Source organism: Fukomys damarensis, unplaced genomic scaffold, assembly GCF_012274545.1.
Source record: "Fukomys damarensis isolate Sample0158 unplaced genomic scaffold, DMR_v1.0_HiC HiC_scaffold_5, whole genome shotgun sequence".
Classification (NCBI taxonomy): Eukaryota; Metazoa; Chordata; class Mammalia; order Rodentia; family Bathyergidae; genus Fukomys; species Fukomys damarensis.
This window is the reverse complement of record NW_022900917.1, coordinates 44,551,223-44,577,830: the sequence shown is the minus strand read 5'-3', so window position 1 is coordinate 44,577,830 and position 26,608 is coordinate 44,551,223. Positions and strand designations below refer to the sequence as shown.

Sequence of the window (26,608 nt, the reverse complement as noted above, 5' to 3'; positions counted from 1 at the left end):
CATGTGGTCAGTCAGCCTGCCTGTGTCTAAGGTGTGGCTCTAATTTAATTTAATTATTAGCTACATGACATTGGGCAAGACAATCTCTTGGTGCCTAAATATCCTCATCTGTAAAATGGAATGAGTATAATACCTATGTGGTTGTTATGAGAATTAATGAATTCATTTTGCAACATACTTATTAGTGACAGCATTTAGTGAACATTGTAAACATTTAAAAATGACAAAATAGGCATTTCTTTCTGTTAGTAAAAGATTTCGTCATAAGTTTTGTGTATAAAATCATGATGCCAGTGGCTTCATCCATAAAAATTCAGAGAGATTCAAAACACCTCTTAAAGCAAAAGATGAAAAATATTTCAGTTAAACAAATTTAAATGCACCATCATTTTTTTTCCTCCAAAGAGTTCTGAAGCTAACCAAATATGGCTCTTTTTAAATGTATTTTATTAGTGCATATTAACTTTATAAAATATTAAATTTCAATGTGATATTTTCACACATGGATATAACATATTTTGATCATACTCATTCCCCTATTATTGTTTTATGCTTTTTATTTATTCTGAGTTCAGAGCTAGAATGCTTTATATACTGTGATTTATACCTTTAAATATTTTGGTACTTTTAAAGCATGCAGACACTGAGCTATTTGCTCACTTGATTATTAACTAGCAATACTCCAACTCCAAATACATGTAATTTGCTCAGTTTACCATATAGATTAGTTTTTAAGATATACTATACTTTAGTGCTCTATGTCTGGAATTTCATAACTCTGATAATTAAAATATTCTGTCTAGAATAAAACAACAAACAGAAGGTTATGACACCTTCATATTGCCAGGATGGGCACAGGGGAGTAAGTAGCCATGTGAGATTTCCAGTTGGGAGTAATAAAATAGACTTTTTAGTGGAAAAAATAGCAAGCTTCAATTTTGAACATGGCATTAAACATTATTTAAATTGTCTTTATGGGAAAGCAAGAAAAATGGCCACCATCCAGGAGTCCATCTGACTTCTTACATCAATTTTATAGGTTCCTTTTACGCCTGAGTATGCTTGAAGAGCAAAGGACATACTTAATTTTCCCTTCCTCCAAATGCAGAGCATGTACCATACCCTCAGGATCTATTTTTGGTTGATAGAGAAGAAACTGAATGATAAGTAAATGTATGCAGATTATTTGAAGTGAAAAGACCTACTATTTGCAAAAAGGTCAAACATACACAATGTGATCAAAATATTTGGTAAATATTTTTTAAATTTTTAATGTTTTACAGTAAAAGATAAACTGTCAATAATCCCCTTCAAAATACTTCCCCTCACTTTGAACATGCTATTTCTGAAGCATGCTGTTTCTATTGCCACTTTCTGAAGCAATTCTGGAAGTCCTCTTTCATGAGTATCTTTGTAAGATGTGATCAGAAAATATGGTTTAATGCTCCTTCTGAGTGCCATCCAGTGGAAATGCACACTTACAAAAACCGTTGACCACAAAATGTAAACATTTTGAATCAATTCAAGACATCAAGCTAAGACGGTGCAACTAAAGACCTGTAAGAGTGTTTTCAGAACTCCTTCAGAAAGTGGCAAAAATAATGGGATAAGTATGTTCAAAGGAAGGGAGAGTTTTATGAGGGAAATTAATTATAATTTATCTTTTATTGTAATGAACTTTAATCATTCACTGTATTTTTATCATAGTCCTTATATTTGCTTTTTTCTCTCATTGAGTTTATTGGTACATTTTAGGTATACAGTACAGTTACATTCATCATTGGGATCTTGTACCTTTACATGACAGGTCTTGGTTCTCATTTTTTCCCCTTGTCCCTGCCCTCCCTTCACCCCCTCCTCCCTTCCCCATTTACAAATACTCATATTTGAAAACAAGAGTAGTCACAGTATTTGTTCAGATGCACAAAGGAGAGTTAGGATTTGTAGGAGATTTGTGAAAGGGTCGTGATAAAAGGAAATAAAAATTCGATGTTTTTATTTTATACTTGAATTAACTTTTAAAATGTGACATAAAGTTATACAATTCTGGAAAAGTCTTCCAGTTCTACATGGAATTTGAATGCAAAGTAAACCTGTTGCTAGAGCTCTTAAAGTTCTCCGCATGTTGGATGGGCTACTGACCAGCTTCCAGGTAAAGATAAACTTCACATATTTGTCAAACAAAAATGTTTCAGTCTCGACAATTATACTGTGAGAATTCCTCTGAAAACATGAGGGGAGAAATAACACAGTTTCTCCTGTACATTAGAAACAAGGGACACCATTTAATGAACACTTACTCTTCTTAGTTAAATAACCACTCAGTTGAAACATCATTTCATGGTGTTTGTACAAAGAATGAACTCTGCTTTTCTAAGATCTCATTGTAATCTTTGTCAGATAACCCTTTTCCTCACCCTTTTCTATTTTAAAAGAAAACTGGCCCTGAAACACCATCCAGACAAGAATCCAGGTGATCCAGCTGCTGCAGAAAAGTTTAAAGATATCAACAATGCCCATAGCATACTGACTGACACATCAAAGAGAAACATATACGATAAGTACGGATCACTGGGACTCTACGTGGCCGAGCAATTTGGAGAGGAAAATGTCAATACCTACTTCATGCTGTCAAGCTGGTGGGCAAAGGTGAATCACACTGTTTTTTCTTCAAAACCAGTCTCCTAGAACATCATGGTGTTATTCACTTTTTAAGCTCCTATTTCAAAGACATACTAATCTTAGTACCTTTAATCTCTTTTAAATAAAAAGAGACATTAGTTCCATTGAGATTTGTTATTTGGGGATCATTTTTGCTTTAGCTCATCAATTAATTATAAAATCCAGCTTGACTTAAGATCCTCCTAGACATTAATTATATTTGAATTTGGAGCTTCAGGTTAATTCTGACTGGCCTCCCTTCCTCTGTTGTGACTAATTAAGAGCTGACTCATTGCTGAAAACCAAAAATAATTAATTAGTGTGACAAATGTTTAATACATCATTATAGAACAAAATTAGCCATGTACTTTACTATCTATAGCATAGACGACATCAGCAAACACAGATCTTGGGGGTGATTATGTTATGGCTCATGTGGAACCTGCTGTGAGGTAGTGGAGAAGGAAATGTGAAGGGAAAGGTGAGACAAAAGTAGTGGAAGATGGAGCTGGGAAGACAACGGGAGGAAGAGAAAATGGATCTCTGCGCAAGAAAAAGGCAAAATTTGTAAGGACTTAAGGTTATCAGAATTCACTTTTATACAGTCAATTTTGTTTAGTTTGCCAGGGATACCTAATATTATGTACGTTTAGTCATATTTGTTTATGAAATTAATGTTATGATGAAAGTCTTTACTTAAAGGCATATTGTTGATTAGCATATTTTGCAGACTGTTAACATTCACATGAGTGGTGAGATGCAATAATTTAAAAAAAACAAATCTCCAAAATGGAAGGTTTTGTGCTCGTTTCTAACTACTGTTTACTTTCATTAAATCTTGCTAAGTCAAAGAGTTTTGTATATGAAGAAAGAGAGAGACTACGTTGTGGTACATAACCATGAAACAAAAATGGCAAATTAAAGTCTCATTTGGCTCCTGCAAACTCTATCTCAGAATTCTTTAGGAATATATCTGAGAATCCCACAGAAATCTTGCTTTGTGGAACATTTAAGAAGTCAAATATTGCTAAGTGGATCTGAAACTTGGGATGAAAGTATACACACTGACAGCATCGTGTATGATGATTAGCATTCATATAACAATATGTATGGACTTTGGGGCTTTTGTGGGAACGTAATCTGCAGGCATGACATTTTTTCATGGGAAGGAACATCTACAGTTCTAGATAATTAATTATGCACGCACATATGCATGAACATTATGATCTGTCTACATGATAATAAAAATAGACTTCTTTGCCCAGGAAGTTGATGAGATTGATCTACAATCCGATACACAAGAAGCATCTACCCAGTAGTGAAGAGATATACAAACTGTTCCTGATGTGATTCTTTGAAAATAAAACTAAAAAATATATACTTTCCCTCTTTACTTGTGCCAAAGCACAATATATGGAGCCCATCAGAATGGCCTAACATTCATCCATCAGATACTCATATATATAATCTGCCCATATATAGTTTTTAAAGTACCAGATACCTATTTGTATCTTGTAGAGTGCTAAGCACTGCAAGGGATGAAGCAAGGTCATTTCACACAAAAGGCAAGCAATTCGGAAGGATTAAAGTACAAAACAGTGTGGAGCCAGGTGTGGTGGTACATGCCTATAATTCCAGCCTTTTGGGGGCTGAGAGTATCCCAAATTTGAGCTCAGCCTGGGACAATTTAGTCACTTAATGAGACTCTGTTTCAAATTAAAACAACAACAAAAATTTTTTTAAGGGCTGGAGAAGCAAATTAGTGTGACAGCCCTGGTTTCAATCTCCATCCTCCCCACCTCCTCTGTCTTTTTCTCCCTCCCTTTCTCACTCACGCCCACACACTCAATAGTGCATGAGTGAAATTGGGATTTTTCAGAGAAGAGAATATAGGAATTGCATAGTAAAATTTAAAAGGCAAAGGTGCATAAAGAAGAGTAGAAATTCTTGAGGGTAAAGACTAGGTAATATTCACAGAATGGTCAGAAAGAAGGAAGCAAGTGAAATTCATCAAACATTAAAGATTTCTGCTTAAATTACTGACAAAGTATGTGTTTGTGTTGCACACAGGTAATCTTTATCTTTTATCTCCCTGCTCGTTAATTAGATAAAATGTATAATCCATGTTCCATTTTAAGTAATGTCTTAAATAATTCACAATTGAATATGTGTCATATAATTCAGTATGTTTTATTCAATTCACAAAATGTGCTTCATGGGTTGGAGATTTAGCTCAGTGGTTCGGTGGCCTGCCTTGCAAGAGCAAGGACCCAAGTTCAATCCCCAGCACCAAAACCAAAGAAACAAACAAACAAAAAAATGGGCTAAATTGGCAGAAACAAGAAAGCCCCATGATAGAGATTATGGGAGGATACAAGAAGTCTCAAGGAGAGACTAGAGGACAGGGTGACTAACAGGAATGTGGGGGTGGCAGAAGGGGTACCATTTAGCTTTTCTTTGGTGACAGTAATTCAGTTTCAGTGACCAAGGTAGAGTGATCTTCTTATTTGACTTGTGAAAGTCTTGCTCATTACTTGGTTTGGTTTTTGTTTTGTTTTTCTCTGCTCTTAAAAAAGATTGCAATACCTTAAAAATAAAGAAGAAAATACTATATATTTCATTAATGTAGCTACAAGTCATATTTCCTATTGGGAACAACTTTATGAAGAAATTGATATTCTAGAAACTGTAGGATAGTTCTTACAGGGGTAATAATGAAGGTAGATATTCAGTATGTATATCTGTAAAGAACTCTGATATCTTCAGGACTTGGGGATGCATGGTTACACACTTGGGTTCTGGGATTGCCCAAACCTCCATAACCCCTCACCCCCATTTGCTTTGCCCTTGTTTCTTCTAGACTCTATTCATCATCATTGGCCTTTTGACTGGCTGCTATTTTTGTTGCTGCCTATGTTGCTGCTGCAACTGTTGTTGTGGCCACTGCCAGCCCAAATCATCAATGCCAGAAGATGTCTATGTATCACCAGAAGACCTTGAGGAGCAGATCAATACTGACCTGGAAAAAGATGACAGCAGAGGTAATGGGTATCCATTCATAGACTTAACTGAGGATCACATTCTGCCAAAGTGGAGAGAAATCCAACCACCAAATGGGGGAATCTCACCGACTATCAGCATTGATAGGTGTTTTGGAGATGATGAAGGGAAGAGAAAGCTGACACTGACACTATTAGAAAGAAATCACATAATATGCTGATGTGAAAGAAGTAAAATTCAGTCTCATTACAGGAGATGGGCTGTGCCTTCATGGAGGTTTGGGTGTGTTCAGGGAGGGAGACGTGAGGTAAGAATGTCTCCCAGGAAAAACATTTTAGCCTTTCCCTTTAGGATCTCAATTGAAATAGGAAATGATCATCAAAAAAAGCCATCAACCCTTGACTTTCTTCTTTGCATTACTTGATAATGATTTTGGGGCAGGAGTGAGATAGAGTGATCCTTCTTCCCTTGAAATATAGCTTATTTCTAAATATATTTGAGGCTAACCTCAAAGCAGCATCAAGAATGGGACTATTTGCTTTGCTAAGCCACCTCCTTATGTGTATGTGCATGCATGATACTACCCAGAAATGAAAAAGAAAAAAATGGAAAGAAAGATAAGATCTTGGAGAATTCGCAACACCGGTGACAGTTTATGTTCTTTGAGAAATGTTTTTGTTTAAGCAGTTTGAGGTCAAACCTACCATTGTCCTACTTTGTCCTGTGGCCACAATCCTATTGTTATTTTTTCCTGTGGAATGTATCATTGTTCTTAATTACAGACTTTATCACTAAAATTAAAAAACAGCAAACTAAAAGCAATTTCTTGATAATTCTGTCAAAACTACTGGAATCAGGTTGTTGAACTTCTCTGGAATGTACCATAGGCTGATTCTTTGGTCACAATGAAATAAGAACCAGGATATCAAGTACCAGAAACTATTCAAAAGCTTACATTGGCTTTAATTTCCTAACAAATACGATGGTCAGTAATACCCAATATTACCCATCTGCACTCCACATCAAAGAAAGGAGTATTCAGTCAGGTGGTGAATGGTAACCAAGACCTAAACTCCTTCAGAATTGGGACCTTGGAGAAGACAAAAGGAGTTTTCTTGAAATCTGTGACCTCTCACTATGGGGTGGCAACCAGAGGAGGTGTTCTGACCATTTTTTTATTATTTCTCTTGGAAACAAATTTTGTGCTCATGGTAAAATACAACTTGTACAACAATTTTCTTCTGCTTTATTTGGGATATAAAAGGGCAAATTAATCTTTTAATGAAGAAATGCAAAAGATCAAGCAAGTGGGATTACTAATAAGTGGATTAAGCAGCAATATTTGCTTTGAAACTTTTCTTTAGGGAATGGCTGGTGAATAGACCACAACTTACAAATTATCATGCCAGTAGATCGACCCCTCTTGTAAAGGGGACAAATGGTTATAAAATCATGTCAAGGGTCACTGGCTACAATGGCCGTAAGATCTCCCCCTAACTTCCATCACTCCAGCCAAGTACTCAGTTACTGAGGACAGAAGGGACAGTGAGATAGAAGAATTATCACTCATTGTCATCCACTGTTAACCTTGTCTTAACTTTTTCCTTGCAGTGGAAAAACCCAAACTAAGTGACATGAACTTAGTTATCCCAAATCCAGTGGATCAGACTTCTCTGAAAAGCCTCAAAGTCCTTCCTCATTAAATGGAATAAAAGCTCCACCAGGTCATTTTGGTAGACCTTCTTTGTGGAAGATTTCTTTTCTGGAACAGAAGTCCAGTCTAGGTGCCAGAATGCTCCTAGGATTCCTGCCTGCTGGGTGATTGATGATGGATTTGTATCCCTTTAAGTGTTTTCCATTCTAATACCCAAAGCTGCCAATTTGCTACAAAGGTGGGATTCTGAAATTCCATCTGAATATGTTATTGAAGATTCCTTAAAAAACTCCATTTTACTTCTAAATGTTTAAAAGTTCCTATTCAAGGATGATTCAGATGTTGTGGGATCTGAAATTCAATTTGAGCAGCCCTTTCTTCAGAAAAAAAAGCACAAAATACAATCCAAAAGTGAATATTTATTTAAAATGAGAAAATTACCACAACAAATTGCAATGCTTAAAAACTGACAAATGCCATACATGTCACAAAATCTAGAAAACAGCAATAATTAGCTGCTTAGCATATCTGTGTAAATACTTTTCTCTATGGCTGCATAGTCTTTGATCACCTCTTCACATAACAATAATTGTGAAATAGAATTTTCTCTTTTTTTTCTAATTTTAAATTGAATTTATTGGTGCATTCTAGGTAGACAGTACAGTTACATTCATTACTGGGATCTTGTACCTTTACATGCCAGGTCTTGGTTCTCATTTTTCCCCTTGTCCCCAACCTCCCTTCACCCCCTCCTCCCCTCCCCACCTTCAAACACTTTAATTCCATTTTTACATTTTCTCATATTTTTTTCCTTTTCCCTTATTCCCCTTTCCCTATCCTTCTCACTGTCCCTACATCTTTGGTCCTTTTCTTCCTATTTCACATTGCTAATTGTCCCATTAGGATCTTGAGTACTATTTTAGTTTTTCACACCAGAGAAACTATTTGGTATTTGCATATGTGTGGCTTATGTATTTCACTTAGGAGTATATTCTCAAAATGTACCCATTTACCTATGAATGAATCTACTTTCTCATTCTTTATACCTGAGTAGTATTCCATTTTATACAAAAACCACATCTTCTTTATCTAGTTTCCAACTGATGGGCAAATGGGCTGTTTCCAAGTTTTAGCTATTACAAACTGTGCCGCTATAAACATGGGTGCACATATATCACAGTGGTATGATTTATTTTGGAAAGATACTCAGCAGAGGGATGGCTGAGTCAAATGGAACCTCTAATCCTAGTTCTTTGAGGTATCTCCATATTGACTTCTATACTGGTTGCACCAGTCTGCATGCTCAGCAATAATGGAGAAGGGTTCCTTTCTCCCCACAGCCCCACCAACATTTGTTATTGTGTGATTTCTTGATAGCAGCCATTATTTGTGGGGTAAGGTGAAATCTCAGTGTTGTTTTCCTCTGCATCTCTCAAATGACCAGTGATGTGGAATATTGTTTCATGTATTTACTTGCTGCTTTTATTTCTTTGTCTGAGAAATGTCTGTTCATTTCAGATGCCCATTTTAGAACTGGGTCTTTATATTTGGGGGGGGCTGGTTGTTTTGAGTTCTTTATATATTTTAGATAATGGTCCTGATGGATTCACTGCTGAATTTTACAAGACATTTAGAGAAGATCTACTACCATTACTCTTCAGACTTTTCAGTTAAATTGAAGGGGAAGCAATACTTCCAAATTCATTCCTGGAAGCAAATATCACTTTCATTCCCAAACCTGGGAAAGATGTATCTAAAAAGGAGAACTACAGGCCAATCTCCTTAATGAATATAGATGCAAAAATCCTCAATAAGATACTAGCAAACAGAATACAGGTGATCATCAAGAAGATCATGCATCCTGACCAAGTTGGATTTATTCCAGGGATGCAAGGATGGTTCAACATACGTAAATCAATAAATATAATACACTATATTAACAAAGTCAAGGACAAGAACCACATGATCCTCTTAATAGATGCAGAAAAAGCAGTTGACAAAATTCAACACCCATTCATGATAAAAACTCTGCAAAGGGCCAGGGATTTAGCTCAGTGGTTCGGTGGCCTGCCTTGCAAGCGCAAGGACCCGAGTTCAATCCCTGGTACCAAAAAAACAAAACAAAACAAAACTCTGCAAAAAATTGGAGTAGGTCTATGTCTCAACTTAATAAAGGCTATCTATGAAAAACCAACAGCCAACATCATATTAAATGGCCCAAAACTGAAAACCTTCATGTTAAAATCAGGAATAAGACAAGAATGAAATAGAATTTTCTATAGGAAAATATAAAAATAATTCTGCCTTTCTTGTAATTATTTGATTCAAATTTGTTTTCTATTATTGATGAATTAGAAAGGTTTCTTTCAAGTCATTATTGATAAAGTCTAAATTTTGGGGATTGTTGTGAAATTTTGGAAAACTACCTAATTTATTTTATACACAAGAAGTAAGCTATCAAAGAATTTCCATAGGCTACTTTTGACTTTGACTATTTCAAACCTTTCTGCCTCTATAATACCCAACACTCTTGGTCAGACCCATTAAATATATGCATATTACATGACATAACCTCTGGCCTGGATCTTCATGTTCCTTTAGTAAGTGAATTGCTATAGTGAATTGTGGGAATGGTTTTTTTGGTTTTCTTTTTATGTGTGGGAGTATTTCTGAAGTCATTCCTACATCCACATGGCTAAGTATACAGTACACAGAGTTGCTATAAACCACAAAAACACTAAAATTCGAACAAAACTTATTCTCACCTCTATTTTCCCTTAACTAGATCCCCCCAAAGCCTTCTGTCATCATTTGTGAAGAACAAAGTCAGTGTGGAAAGAGACAATGTTTTCCCTGATTGAGTGATCAAAATATATTTTTCTCCCACTCTATGAAAGTGGGCAGTTGGAAGGGTCTGTGCAAAGAGGACCTCTGAAGCTTAAATTTCATCAATTATATAGTAAACCCATTTCATTATTAGAATATTTGCCTCATTTATAGCTAGTTGCATTAATTAGCTTCATATTTGTGCTCTACTAATTCAGAGGTTTGATGTAGTTAACAGGTAAACTTAATTCAATTGAGACCAATAAGGATGAAAAGCAGACTTCATCTGAAGACTATACTTTCTGGACTGTTGAGCATATGGGACCCACTTAAAGTTATTTAAGAAAATACACTTGAAAAGAGGGTGTTAGCCACTTGGATATCAAATTATTTATGATAATAATAAGCATCATACATCAAGAGGATGCAAAAAGAAAATGTAAAGGCACTAAAAATGGGAAAATTAAAAGGCAATTGATATTGTGGCTTTGATAATTTTATTTTACAAAAAGTAAACTTAAAATAGCAAAATTTTCTCACTTGGGGCATATTTAATTTTTATGTTATATCTAATCACAAAATCCTAGGGTTTTATGTAATTGGAAAGGACCCAATGAGTCCATTGAGTACTTTTCATTTCTTTTTCCTGCCTTAACACACTGGCAAAGACTTCCAGCATTTGGTTTTCTGTTCTGTTGTCACTGTGTTAAATTCCTTTTATTTTGAGACAGGGTCTTGCTAAGATGCCCCAATTTATTCTCAAATTCCTGTCCCTGCCTCCGATGTAGTTAGAATTACACATGTGTGCCACTGAGCCCAGCTTTTAAAATTCTTAATTATAATTAATTATAGTATATTTTTATTTTCACTGGGTTTTTATAAATTATCTATACAGTACTAACAATATTTCTCTAGAAATAGAAAAAGGGAAGCTAACAAAGATGAGGCTGGGAGGAATATGGACGAGTAAGCAGAACCAGGGATTTATATTAATTGTCCACCTAAAAGCTGAACTTCAGCTTATACTGTGCTGAGAGATTTAATCAGTATATGGAAGATAATAGCTGGAAGCTCATTTTTCATAAATGAATATCAATTTTAATAAAGTATAGCATTTATTCAGCTATTATTGTCTTTTATCAAGAAGTGCTAACATATAAGATATAATAAAACTAACATGAGGTAATCCTCTCTCCTGAATAGAAATAATACCTGATTAATACTTTGCTGTCTTATACTTTATAAGACTAAGAAGAGGAAAGAACAAGGGTTGAATAGAAAACAACACGTCTGATTTGAATTTAGTGACTAACCACCTCAAATTTCACTTTTAAGACACATAGAGCATTATTGTTCTTAATTTATGAAAATCCAAATTTGGAACATCAAATCTTTTTTACCCACTGACTTATAAAAAAATTAGAAATGTTTTGCATTTTCCTTGAGATAATTTAACAAGCCTATTTTTACTTCTAAGTATCTTTTGTTGCATACATTTATTATGGGCTTATTTCAGTTATACTCTATTTTTTGACCTTTGCTGAAGTCTAAGATTTTTTGATGGTGTAACATGAATGAGTCTCTGTTCAGGAGTGGTGTTGTAGGGTAGAGACTGGCAGCAGAGAGAAAAGATTTTTGGGGTTATTTTGTTTTTTTTAGCTACGCTGGAGAGTGTAAACCAGCTTCTACTGTCAAGAAATAAAGTATGAAAAGTTCAAACAATGGGTATTTTCAATATTCAGTGGCAACTACAGAACTTGTTAGTGGATTTCCATTTCTTCCTCAAAATAAAAACATATTTCTAATGAGATTCTAGAAAAATTCTATTACTCTTATGAATCTATCAAGATCAACTTGGAGATAGTGTCTTCTGGGAATAGAGAAATGACACTCCTCTCTCTTGTTCTCATTGTTGTTGTTTTGCCCTTGGAAAAATTAAATCTGATAAATATAGTAAAAGGTAGTGTAAGAGTACCAGACAACTAACTTAAAATATGTACCAGGTTAATTCCCTGACTTTCACAGGTTCTAAAATTAGAAGCTGAGACTTGAGTAGTTTATTTAAAATAAGCTCATTTGTACCCTATAAGATGATGTCAGCTGAAGATCACAATGACATCAGCGTTCCACTCTTTAGATGACATTACAGACCATCATGGGATAGAAACTTCTATAGGTATATATTTATAACAGTGTAATAGAGTACAAAAGCAATAGCCTAAATTTGAACCATTTCAGTTATCTCTGAAATGATGGGGTTCTTCGCAAACATAGTCACTGCACAAATCCTGTTTCATTCAATTCTTTGACAAAACTATTCAGCACAGCCTAAGGCTCCACCTGCTTTGGTTGGCATCTAGAGCACCATTCACCATCTTATCCACAAAGATTTAGGAGAAGACTTCCAAGTACTTCACTTGTATCAAAATTCATTTCTCTGGCAAAGCAAACAAAAAATGTAAGGGCTAAGTTCATTTTCTTTCATCTAAGATGAAATCAATGTAATAAAATCGAACCAAAATTCCCAGCTGAACCCTAAAAATCTTGTAGACTCACAATGGGGAATAAAGCATCTAAAGGAGAGGAGATTTTATAGTACTGACCTTGGATTTAAAATTATATGATTCAGTGCCCAGAAAAATCTGTTGATTCCTTAACTGTTCTTGCCACTTACCTGGATAAAACCCAAATAAATTCACAACCACTAAGCAGTAGAAGCCATATGGTTCTTGCTCTTGGCCAAGATATTGAGACATTTATTTTACTTGCTGTTCAGCATTCATCACATCTGACTGCCCAGGAAAAGGGCACCAAGGAAGAAATCAAATTCATCCTTCCTCTTTTTGCCAGCCCCTATTCAACCTTCTTCCTACCCTCTCCCCTCAGTCAAGAGGAATGAATTTCTAAAAATATTCCATGGATAGCACCAGGATGTAACTCAGTGGTGCCACACCTCCCTTTCAAACACAAGGTCCTGAGTTCAGACCCTAGTACCTAATTTATTAATTAAAAATAATACATGGAAAATAATTCTTGCAACTACTTCAGAAACGTGTTTTCTTTGTATGCAAGAGTCAAGCAAGTATCAAGGCACCAGGGCCAGGGCAGGAGAGTCACCTTGGAATGGTCCCTAACAAAGCAACCTAAAGTGCACTCGAGTCTCCTTGATTTTTTGACTGTCAGGGTTAAAGTGTGATTTTACCAGAGAGGTTTATTGAGATAGACTTTCAAAAGCAAGTATTTATTGGGCACTTAATTTTTGCCTGGCAATATGTTAGGTGCTACAGAAATGACTTGATTCCTGGTATCTTGCAATCTAGCAGAGTACAATTGGAGACAACTATTAAATTCATAATATTCAAGGAGCCAGTTCATTTATAGGTAGAATAAACCTACAAACGAAGTACCACAGGTGTTGTGAAGGTGAGCACTAGGGGGCTTGACCTGGATGCGGGTGAGCACAACTTCTCCAGGGAAGGCCTAAGAGACTTAAACGATGTGGTGTTAAGAAGTAGGGCATTATACAGATGGAGAATCTTCAGAGGGATGAATCTTGATACAAGTGAAGCAAAGTAGGTGGAGTTATATCAGCCTGTGTCCCTGAAAAGTTTGACCAAACATTTGAATGGAGCAGAAGTTGTGCAGAGACTATACATGCAAAAAAATCATTGAACTGAGATGTGCCTAGACTTCTTAATTTTCAAGTTCTTTTCTTAAGTACGTAAGGCTATAAATTTTTATAAGAATCACTGCAGCTTCACATGCACACAGAAACACACACACACACACACACAGAATTCTTATGTTGTTCCATCATCTGCATTCTAAATATTCTCTGATTTCCATTGTGTTTTTTTAAATCTATAGGTTAAGCCTCTGTGTGTTTGTTTTTAAAGACTGTGGCTGTTTTCTAGATTCTTTTTTGTTTTTATTTAGATTAATGTTACTGTGATAGAGAATGTTGACAATGCCATGTGAATACTTCAAAATGTGGAACATTTTTCACAAACAAGTGTTGAGATTTGCTTTACAGTCTAGAATTTAGTAATATGTATAAATGTTCTATATTGCTTCCAGACAATACATTCTGCATTTGTTAAGTTCATTGTTCCACATACTACACCTATTAAATAAAGCTAATTTATTGTATGTAGTCATTTTCTAGGGCAGCCACAGCAAAGTACTGGAGATTGAGTGGTTTAAACAGCATAAATTTATTCTCTCACAGTTCTGGATGCTGAAGGTCAGAGATCAAGGAAAGTAACAGGGTTCATTTCTTCCAAGACCTCTCCTTCTCTTGTGGTAACCTTCATCTGTCTTAACAGGGTGCTTTATTTTAAATGCAAATATCCTCTGCTTATAGGAATACCAGTCCTGTTGAATTAGAGCCTGCCCCTAAAAACTTCATTTTAACAAATTTACCTCTTTAAAGACTGTTTATTATTCAAATATGGTCACTTTCTGAGATAATGGCAGTTAGAACAGATAAATTCAGTTTAGAGACACAATTCAATCCATAACATATACTTTTCAAATTCTTCATACCCTTAAAAAAATTTTTTTGCTTGCTTCATCAGTCACTTACTGAAAGAATCATTTAAATTTTCTACTGTGATGATAGATTTTTCCATTTAAAATTCCATCAATTTTCACCTCAAATATTTCAAGGTTATGTTATTAGAGTATCTATGTTGAGAATATTTATACCTACTTAGTTAATCAAGCATTTATTATTATGCAGTCACTCTCTAGCTCTAGCAATGCTTTGGTCTTATATATTGTTTTGTTAAAATGAGATTATATCAGCTTTCTTTTTGTGAGTATGTGGTAAATATGTTTCCATCCTTTTACTTACATCTGTATCTTCACGTTTTTTTTAAACATGTCTTTGGTAAATAGAATATAGCTGATAAAATTTTAAATGGAGCATTAAGTACAGCACATGACAGATTTTGATTTTTCTAACTTTCTTTTTGTGAGAAACAGCATTAGTCTTCGAAAGAACAGGCTCTGAGAAATATTGCCCAGATAATGAATACCAGCTCTACTACTTACTACCAGTGAAACTTCAGGCTAGTGAGACAACAGTCAGTGCTCCTCACAAGTTTCCTCATCTGTAAAATGGGTATAATAGACACCATACCTCATAGTGCTATTACTATTACATGAGTACAATGGAGCTTAACTGTCAAATTGACTGGATTGAAAGACTCCTGGAGAGGTGACTGGATCATGGGGATGCTATACTCATCAGTGAAAGGATCCAGTGATGTTCATAGCTGACTGTGCTATTAGGAGTCCAGAGGGGGGAGGGTCATTAAGGTCATGCCTTTGGTGGGGGGTGTATCTGTCCTGGCTATCCTTCCCTGGGCTCTGATTCCTAAAGCAACCAGCTTTGCTCCACCAAGCCATTCCACCATGATATTCTGCTTTGGAGCCAGGTGACCATGGACCAAACCCTCTGAAACCATGAGCTAATGTAAATCTCTCCTTTAAGTTGTGAATGATAGGTATTTGTTCCTGGCAATGGGAAAGCTCACCAGTACAGTGAATTAATGAACATAAAATATGGTTAACAGTGCTGAGCACATGCTTCTTGTTAATATTTTTTTTATTATTATTGTCACTGCAAATTGACATTTTTCTATGGTTCTCCTTTCTTTCAGCTTGATGGAGTATATTTTTCTTATTCCATTTTTTTCCCCTTCTCTGGTTTAGAAACTTTATTCTTTGTTTTATCCTGTTAGGATTACTTTAGAAAATTAAAAGCATACTTCAGTTATCAAAGTTTAAAATTCATTATTTTACCTTCCTCCTAAAACAGATTTTTCTATTAATTTAATACTGATATATACTATTTTGTATTCTAGTTTTACCTCAATTTAAATTTCCCAAATTACTATTGTTGCTTTGTATAGTCAATAATTAGTTTCTACTCACATATTTATAGTTTTTTTTTGTTCATCATTCTTTTGCTGCTCAAGTTACATCTTTTAAAATGAAATATTCTGGTGACAAATTTTCAGTTTTTATTTCCTGGAGATATCTTTATATGTGCTTTTTAAAAAGGAACTATGAGTTTGTAAACAAATTTAGATGGATAGTTATCTCCTTTCAGCAAATTAGAATAAAATTACATGGTCTTTTGACTTCCATATTTGCTATTGAGTAGACTGATTTCAAAACCACTGTCTTTATTAGTCTTTGTTGTCATCAAGGTGTTTCAAATATGGATTTCTCTTTAATTTATCATGGTTGATTCTTGGACCTGTAGATTGGTTTCTTTTCAGTTTTACAAAATTCTCAGCCATCAGTTCCTCAAATACTGCCTCTCTTTTTTTATTTCTTTCTGAAAGTCATATTAGACACAGGTTAGATCTTATCACTCTATTCATTTATTTTATCCTCTGCATATGTTATTTTTTTGGCTCTGCATTATTACATTCTGGATAATCTCTTTAGAAATGTATTCTACTTCATTAGTTGACTCTCCAGCTTTTAAACTCATTCATCAAGGTTTTTTATTTCAGATGTTTTAATCACTCTCTCATATATCTCTGTTTTTCTGTGAATCTCTCTCATTTTGAACTAGGTCCATGTGAGGTCATTCATTTCTGCTAGGTGCCTAGAAGCACATCTTCCATGTATTACTTTAAGCTAAATTATCGTTTTAGGATTTCTTAGAACACATGGATATTGAAAACTTTGCCAATTGGTGTGCTCATTGACTTGCCACTAAACATTTTTTTAGGACAGCTCCTTTAACTCAGCACCAAAATTCAAGACTAACAAATCTCCTTGAAAATTTAAGAGTACAGTGGCTTAGAGAGAACATAACTGCTTGAGATCACTAGCTTTATGTGAAGAGCTTCCTGTGAGACTCTCCACCTAAGTAAGCCCTGGGTCTTGACTCCTGTCCCAAGGTGGACCATGTTTGTAATTATACACTATGAAATTCTAAGAGATAGCTTTCAAATGTGTGTGAGTGTGTGTGTGTGTGTGTGTGTGTGTGTGTGTATGTGTGTGTGTGTTCTTAATGAAAGTGATTCCTGGAGTTCTACAGTGTCCAGTCTGCATAACTATATATGGTGGCCCTATTTCATCCCTATGTGTTATGATTTATATGTAGATGCCCCCCACCCCAAAGCCACATGCACTCAAAAGCAAGGCTTTGGAAGGTGATTGAATTACAGAAGCATTTGTTATACCTGACTTACTGTTAGCAGGTGGGGTCTGGTCAGAAGAGGCAGCAGATATCTGTGTACATCAACTGCAAGGATCTCTCTCTCTCTCTCTCTCTCTCTCTCTCTCTCTCTCTCATCCCCTTTCTTTCTGGCTGCTATGATGTGAGCAGCTTTCCTCCACCAATGCTTCCGGCCTTGGAGCCAGCCAACTCATGAGCCAAAATAAACCTCTCCTTTTAGTTGCAGGTATCAGGTATTGTGTCTCAGCTATGAGGTAAGTGACTCAGACACCACAATCATCACCACTGGCACTGGTGAAAGCAGGGTTTAAAGCTTCAGCTTTATAATTCTGTAACAGACAGAATTTGAATGAAGAATATACTATCTCTCCCCCTTTTGAAGTCCTTTAGAGGGTGGGTATTTTAAGGTCTTAGGAATTGAATTGATTTGTTAATTATCATTTCAACAAAAATTTACCCCAGTAAAGGAAATGTAAGTTAGTAAAAGGAGGGTTTACTGTTTCTCTTTGTTTATTTTTAGATGTGGACTTTCCAGTTGTTCTTCAGCCTACAAATGCAAATGAGAAAACACAGCTAATCCAAGGACCTCGAAGTTATTGCACAGATTCTTGATTCCTAGTCTCCTGAGGGTCCACAGTACTTCTTCTCTATTCAGTTATTTCTCTAGGTGGACATGAGGAGGAGAAGGTCGTGAAATGCTGGAAACTTTTTGAAATTTGTGTTTTGCTTTAGGTTAGGAGTAAATTATTGTTATGTAATTTTCTCAGAATGCAGACTTATTCTTTGAGTAAAACTTCCTAATGAAACACATTCAATTTTGCTGAATAAAGGCTCATTTTATGGTCTTTCAGTGAGGTTAGACCATGGCATGGGAGAGTCTTTATGAAACTACCCTTCATGTGAGCTAGACTTTTGTCTCAGACTAAAGTAGTATTTCCAAACAAAAAACACTTTTCATCCATTTAACTAAATGCAGTATTTGCTTATGCTGCAAATAACAGAAAAATATACAAGAGAATTTGGAAAGATATTTTTGCACATGGAACTCGCAATATTCAGCATGTAACAGAAATATTTCAAAAGGCAGAAAGAGATGATTAAATTTAAAAGGCAGATCCCATGTTTAAAGTATATTTTTAGAAGACTAAAAATTGGCATTTACTGAAAATGGACAAGTAAAACCAAGAAAAAGGTTTTGTGTCTGCTTTAGTTAGCTTAAAAACAAAAACTTCAACCTGGCTTAATCTTATATATAATCCAGAAAATTGTCCTAAGCCTGTATCAGCCCCAATGTGTTGACCTTTTTTTTTTTTTTTTACTAGAATAATCTATATAACTGGCCAAGATTAACTATTCTAAGGAAAGGAAATATATGAGATAAAGGGTAGAATTCTAAACTCAATAATATAAATTTATATTTAGAGGCATATCATCCCATTTTTAATAGAATTAATTACACTGAGCAGAAAATGCTCAGCATTGTGCATTTTGGGCAAATCTAAACTCAGAAGTCATGTCTGCATTTTCTTGTTTGATTCTTCCAGTCATCGTGTGGTAGAAACCATTGCTATTTCTGAAATGGTGCAGCAGCAAAGCTGTTTTTACTGAGTCTTTCTTAGTTCTTTATATAATATTGCATTTTCAAGATCTTGTTATATTTTTATACAATTTTGCATGAAATGCTATTTCTTTTTTTTTTCTTTCTTATTCCTCCATCACCAAATTATAGTCAATTACTGCTAAATATATATTGTAAGTGAAAATTAGTATTATAGTTCTGACAGTTCTGAAGCCATTAAAACTTTATTCAAACTCTTAAATTACTGAAATTATTATTTTTACGTAACCAAACAGGAAAAGCCTTGGTTTGAAAGTTGAGAAACCCATTCTGATCTAACCACTCACTAACCCTGGCCCCAGTGAGGTGATAATGAGAAAGCTAATCTCCCTGTGACTCTGATTTCATATCTGCACTGACTTTCTGTGTTGCTGTGAGTCCTGACGAAATACCTGACATGAAAGAACTTGAAAAGTCAAGTGTTTAAGAAATGTGAAATGATTTTACATGAATATGGATATGTTAACACAGACATATATAATGTGCTTTCTTGTGCACATAAAAACTCTGTCTGTGGTGGTGCATGCCTGTAATCCCAGCACTCGGGAGGCTGAGGCAGGAGAATCACTGTGATTACGAGATCAGCCTGGGCTACATAATGAAGTAAGACCCTGTCTCAAAAAAAAAAAAAAAAAAAAAACTGTCAAAGGGATTTTCACTCCCATTCATTATCTTTCAATAACGTAGTTTCAAAATTTTTACTTGAAATAATTTTGGTTCAATTTATCTGCAATTAATTTCCAAAACTGAATCTATGATGCACACATCTTTGCTTAAAAATCTTGGGCTGGGGATTTAGCTCAGAAAAAAACTCTGTCACCCATTGAGACCCATGAAGATATCAGTACTAATAGCCGTAATAACTACCAAAATGCTTGGAACTCTGTATTCAACAAACAAATGCTACTTTGCATTTGGCGGAAATAACAGGCTAGATAGCCTAATCTGTGGATAATTTCAGGCACTATTATTTCCTTCCTGTGTTCTCTCTAAGCAAAAGTCAGGCTTATTTTGAATAGCAACTGACAACTCACAACACTAAGCTCTTTTCCTCCAGGCCTCCTTTCCTTTCTCACATAAATTTTTAGTCCCAGTCTCAGCTTTTCCAGGGAGCCGGTCCAACAGTGGATGAATCAGAAACAGAATCAGATGGCAGAATCAAATTCCAGGGGGTTCTAGCCAATGTTCTCCATAGAGAGCCAGTTTCTGGTTACAACCATTCAAGTACATAACCACCCATGAATGAGGGAATGAAGGCTGAAGAATGCGCCTCAGCTAAAGGAAAAAAAAGGTGGCAGTCTTCATCTGAGAAGATGTGTAAGCAACTTGTGGAGGTCATCAGGAGCTGCCATCCAGAAATACCTAAATTCACTGTGAATCCATAGCACTTTAGCTGGGAAAGGTCAAGGAATAAAGGGATATGCTGAGCCTTGGCCATTGTCAAGCATAGCAAATGAACACCCCACTCAAAGGCTCCTACCTATTCCTGGGCACCGTGCTACTAGAGTGGGAGATTTCATTAAAAATTTTGCAAGTTATAGATTTATATGATAATAAAAAAGTATATTCAGTTATATTTACCAAAATAAGTATTTTAATTTTTTTGAGAATTACATCTATTTCTTCTACATTTCAAATTGTAAATAGCCTAAAACATGTTGGATATGGCCTACCTAGACTGGAAATGCACTTACCCTGATAGTGTACTGCCTGATTCTATGACTTGTAGAAAGTGGAGGAAGATTAAACTAGGGCTGTAGAATCTCTGTGATAGGCATGATGAAGATCCCCCAGGATGTACACATCTTGATTCCAGGCCCCTGTGAATATATCAGCTTTTACAACAAAAGAGCCTAGGCAGATGTGATTTCATGGACCTTGAGATGGGGATTTCTGTGTAGCCACATAAATCCCTGAAGTTGCTTTCCTGGATAAAGGGGAAGGGTAGAGAGGCTAGAGCAAGAAAGGAGAGACTACAAATGAATGATCAGAGAGATGCCACTGAACCTGAGAGAGTGATCAGAGAGGTGCTTTTAAGATAAGAAAGGGAGCCATTAGCCAAAAAAATGAAAGCTGCCTACAGAACCTAGAAAATTCAAGAAAATGGATTTTCTGATAGGGTCTCCAGAAAGAAACAATACCTACCAGCAACACCTAGATTTTTGGCTCTCATACTTCTGACTTTCAGAGCCATCTGATTTTTGTTTTGTTTTGTTTTGCTTGTACCGAGGATTGAACTTGGGAACCTTGGGCTTGCCAGGCAGGTAGCAGAACCACTGAGCTAAATCCCCTTCCCCAAGAACCACCTGATTTTTAACAATGTGGATGCAACTCACTTGTTTCTTCATTGTCCTACATATTCTTTATTCTATATTTCATTTTTCAATCCCTCATTCTGAGTCTGTTTTTCATTCCTCCTTTTCCCCTTCTTTCCCCTATTTCATGAGTACATCTCCTTCTATGTCCTTTCTCTCACTTCCATTTTTCTTCTATCTGACCCACATTTCTTTGTTTTAGTTTCCTAATCTCTTATCTCTATTGTGAACATTATATCTACATGCTGGTCCACAGATAAACTGAACTGTTGTGAATCTCCCCAGGCTCATGAGGAAAGCCTCAGTAAGGGAAGGGGAAGGAAGAGGAAAGGGGATGAAAAAACTTAAGGTCTGTTATGTACATGTATCAACTTCCCACAGAAATGCAAACATTATGTACTACATACATGCACTAGTAAAAAAACTAAATGTTAAAAAATGAAATAAAAATAATATTCTTAAGGGAATGTCTCTCCCACCCTCAACTTCAAGCACAAATAGTCACAATGTTAATAGGCAAAGGGGGACAAATGTATTGTTCTGATAAATTTTTCAATGTAATAACAAACATAAATAATTTGCAGTGATGATATTCATTATTTGAATGTAACGGCCCGGTAACTTATTGAGATAATCATTTGTTTTATCCTTTTTCTTTAAGAGATGAAAAAGAATGAAGACTTTTTTTATTAGTACATGTTCACAGCTCAAAAGGTTTACATTCCTTGTGTGAAGTTGTTACATGTCCATAACACATTTTAACTCCTTTTTTCATCTCTTTTCCTCTCCTCTCTCTCCCTCCATCTCTTGATCCCCTTCCCATTTGAGAAAGATCTGTCTCTATTTATTATTTATCTCTTACCTTACTCTTTATCTAAAATTTGTTTTTCTCATATAGGAGAAACCATGTGATATTTAAGCTTGTATATCAGATTTATTTCACGTTAACATTGTGGTCTTAGGATAGATACATTTTCCTGCAATGACTCAAGTTTATCTTTCTTTATGGCAAAACAGTACTCCATTGTATGGAAATACCACATTTTCTTTATCTATTCTTGATGGACATACAGGCTGCTAACAAGATTTAGCTACAATGAATTGTGCTGCTATAAACATGGGTATGCATGTATCACTATAATTTGATGTGTTTAACTATTTTGGGAAGATATATAGAATGGAAATGGCTGGGTCAAGTGAAACTTGTAGTTTTATAGGGAAAGTGGGAAGGGTAGGGGAAAAGTAATAAGGGAAAATAAAAAATATGAGAAAATGAAAAAATGGAAATAAAATGTTTGTAAATGGGGAGGGGAGGAGGGGGAGAAGGGAGGGTAGGGACAAGGGGAAAAAATGAGAACCAAGACCTGTCATGTGAAGGTACAAGATCCCAGTAATGAATGTAACTGTACTATATACCTAAAAAGTACCAATAAACTCAATTTTTAAAACAGAAAAATTTCTAGTTTTAGTTTTTTGAGGAATCTATGATTTCCGTAGTGGTTATAACACTCTCATTTTGAGTCTCACTTTAAAAAGTTCACTCTTTGGGATATAATTGTATTTGGAGATAGGATCTTTATAGAATTAATTAAGATGGGGAGCTTGCCAGTGTCCCAGGCCTTCATTGGAGCAGTCCAGTGAGGACTGCCCAGCTGCATGGGGAGCTTGCCAGTACCCCAGGCCTTTATCAGAGCAGTCTGGTGACAACCGCCCAGTCACATGGGGAGCTTGCCAGAGCCCTGGGCCTTCATAGAGCAGTCTGGTGAGGACTGCCCAGCTGCACGGGGAGCTCGCCAGCACCCTTGCCTTCATCAAAGGTCAGGTGAGGACCACCCAGTTGAACCGGGAGCTCTCCAGCACCCTGGGCCTTCATTGGAACAGTCCGGGGAGAACCACCCAGCCACACAGGCACCTCTGCAGCATTTCACCCTCACCCACCTCTGTGCTCTTGGGCCTCCTGCTTGTGCCAGTACATGGATCCACACTGCAGAGGCACAGATAGTCATAAAGGCCATTTTAATGAGCTCCAGAAGATAGAGCAGAAGTGAATAACTCCACTAAAGGGACATCAGATATCCATAGTTGGTAAGTTGGAGGGATCACCACCTTCCATTAGAACTTGGCCTATTTTTGGTGGAAGGTCAGTGAGAACCTGTAGTAGAACCTGGCAGAGTTCATCCCTGAAGGGGGTCAGGGAGCTCATCTTGGGCCTTGCAGCCAGAATTCAGCCTGAATCTCAGGAGTCTGCCATTGGCTAGCTGAGACTAATTGTCTTAGTTCTTCACATTGCTGCCCACATTGTCTATTGCAACAGCAGAGACATACCCTGAAAGAGGCTCTTCAAAATTTTTTCTTTCTTTCTTTTCCTCATATTTTTAGTTTTTAATTTTTAGTTTTAAATTTTTTATTTTTTCACATTCTGCAAATTTTTCATTTTTTTCTTTCTTCTTTTTCCCAGTCTATTGCTACTCCACTTTATTCTTCATCTCCCTTTTTTTTCCTGCTCCTGCCCTAACTTAGATTTCTTTCTTTTCCCTTGAGTGTCATTAGTTTCAAAGGAAAGTGAGTATAATTTATAGCTTCCCTAATACTGTTAAGTTGTTCTATTCTTGTCTTAGTTGTTGCGCTCTGTCTTTCCCTCTTGTCTTCACTAGTTTCCTAGAGTTGGCATGATAATCCTGTGTGCTCTGGCTTTACCTGAAACCTTCTCCTATTTTTCTACCTATCTATTCCTCTCCTCCTAACTCCTCCTAAGTCACCATCCTGAAGGGTAAAGTTGCTATATTGAAGAGTTTATGCACTATAAACATATTTTGCGCTGGTCCTTGATTTTTATTTAATTCACATAGTTTAAAGGCAATAGATTAATAACTATCACAAATGGTCAATTCCTAAGCTGTGCTTGATGCTAGTGTGTTGCTGATTGTATCAATTGGGCTAAAGGGTTGTGATTGATTTAATGAGTTTGCCTTTATTATATTATGAAAATGAGAGTGTCTATGAGTCATTAGACACTCAAACCCTGAAGAGTAGCTATATCAGGAAGATCAAAGTACTAGCCCAGGAATTAAACCAAAGGCAGCCCAGCAACAAAAGTAAAAATGAGAAAACACATAAACAAGGAACAAAGACAGACTTCCAGTTCACCAATGGCAAATTCTAGGGGAATGAAGTGGAAAAGTCTGACAATGAACCACCAGGACACCCTGAACTCATAGACCAGGAAGTAAAAAAAAAAAAAAAAAAAAAATCAATCAGGCTCTAGAAAAACCCCAAACAAATAATTTCCTAGATAACTACAGAGATGTTGAGCACAATGAAAGATATGATTAGAGACTAGAACAGAAACTGACAAAAAAGTAGATGAGCTCAGGACCATAATAGAAGCCATGAATGCCCAGAATAAGAAAAAAAATGGAAACCATGAATGCCCAACATAGGAAAGAAATGGAATCCATGAAACAGATTCAGATATCCAGATTAAAAACTCTATCAAAAGCATTTGCAGCAGGATAAACAAATAAGAAGATAGAATTTCAGATATAGAAGCTAGGATTGAAGTCAGTGACAATGAAAAGAGAGATCTCTTAAAAATAGTAAGGGATCATGAGAAATCAATGCAACAACTCCTAGATGATGCAAAGAAGGATAACATAAGACTAGATAACATAATAATATAGGAATCCATGAAGTAGCAGGAGAAAATACAAATGACTTAAAAAAGCTACTCAGAGAATTAATGACAGAAAACTTCCCAAACAGAGGGGAAGAATTTTACATGCAGATAAGTGAGGCATATAGGACCCCAACGAGCCATGATAAAAAAAAAAATGCACACCTAGACATATAATAGTCAAGACGCCAGAATCCTAACAGAAGAACAAAATACTACAAGAAGTTAGAGGAAAAAAAAATTACATACGAAGAAAAGTCCATCAGAATCACAGCAGACCTTTCCACACAAACTCTCCAGTCAAGGAGAGCCTGGAGTGAGGTATTTTAAATCCTAAGAGAAAACAAACTCCAGTCTAGACTGATGTATCCTAAAAAACTCTCTTTTAACATGGGTGGGGAAATAAGATACTTCCATGACAAAGAACACCTGAGAGACTTCATGAATACTAAACCAGCACTCCAAACAATTCTAAACAATATCCTAGAAAAAGACAATGAAGGTCACAGCACCATAAGGCCCAACAGAGCAAATCAAGTAGGCAAGGCAAGAAGCTAAAGGGAGAGGGGGGGAAATTAAAAAGAGCCAACAAAAGGAAAATAACACGAAAATGATAAGTCAATACATATCAGTTATAACTATTAATGTCAATGGCCTCAATTCACCAATCAAAAGAAATATATTGGCAGAATGGATTAAGAAGCAAAATCCAACAACATGTTGTATACAAGAAACACACCTAGTTCAAAAAGCAACTCATACATTGAAAGTGAAAGGATAGAAAACAGTTCTCCATATGAGAGGAGCCCAGAAAAAAACAGGGGCAGCTATCTTATCACAAAGTAAATTTTAAACCAAAACTGATTAAGAGAGACAAAGAAGGCAACTAGCTATTTGCAAAGCGAATAATCCAAGAGGAAAAGATGATAATCATAAATATATATGCACCAAATGTCGATGCCCCCAACTATATAAAACAAATATTAAGTAACATAAAAAACCAAATAAACACTAATACAATTATAGTAGGGGACCTAAATACCCCACTATCACAAATAGACATATCATCTAGGCAAAAAAACAGCAATGAAATACTAGAACTGAACCAAGCTTTTGAACAAATGTAATTAATAGACATTTCCACCCCACAAAATCAGAATATACATATTTTTCTGCTGCAGATGGGTCATTCTCTAAAATGGACTACATACTAGTTCATAGAACAGGTTTAAATAAATTCTAAGCAATTGAAGTTATCCCATGTATATTATCAAACATAGTGCAATTAAGCTGGAGATCATTAGCATAAAAAAACAAAAGAACAACACAAACACATGGTAATTGAACAGCACTCTTTTGAACAATCAATGGGGCACAGAGGAAATTAGAGAAGAAATTAGTCACTTTTCACAAATAAATGATAAATATCAATACAACATGCAGGAATATAAGGGACTCAATGAAAGCAGTTCTACATGGAAAATTCATAGCAGTAAATGCCCACATTAGGAAAACAGAGCGAACTCAAATAAACAACCTAATGCAGAATGTTAAGCTCCTCAAAAAAGAAGAGGAAGAAAAACCCAAAAGTGGTACAAAGGAGGAAATTATGAAGATCAGAGCGGAAATCAATTCAATGGAAACTAAGAGAACAATA

The 26,608-nt window shown here is 35.8% G+C and overlaps 1 protein-coding gene across 5 annotated transcripts in view; it reads left to right on the top strand.

Annotated features, from left to right (window-relative positions):
- Dnajc5b (DnaJ heat shock protein family (Hsp40) member C5 beta) overlaps nt 1–18,132 on the top strand; it is an 88,250-nt gene extending 70,118 nt beyond the window's left edge. For 4 of the 5 annotated variants that reach the window (XM_010611442.1, XM_010611440.1, XM_010611441.1 and 1 more), the window contains 3 exons: nt 2,436–2,649; nt 5,522–5,702; nt 17,866–18,132. In XM_010611442.1, the coding sequence (XP_010609744.1) occupies nt 2,436–2,649; nt 5,522–5,702; nt 17,866–17,957 (487 nt within the window). In that variant the 3' untranslated portion in view covers nt 17,958–18,132. Of the gene's footprint in view, nt 1–2,435; nt 2,650–5,521; nt 5,703–7,272; nt 7,386–17,865 lie in introns of all 5 variants that reach the window. The other variant, XM_010611444.2, reaches the window with a different exon arrangement.
- Nucleotides 18,133–26,608: the final 8,476 nt, after the last annotated feature.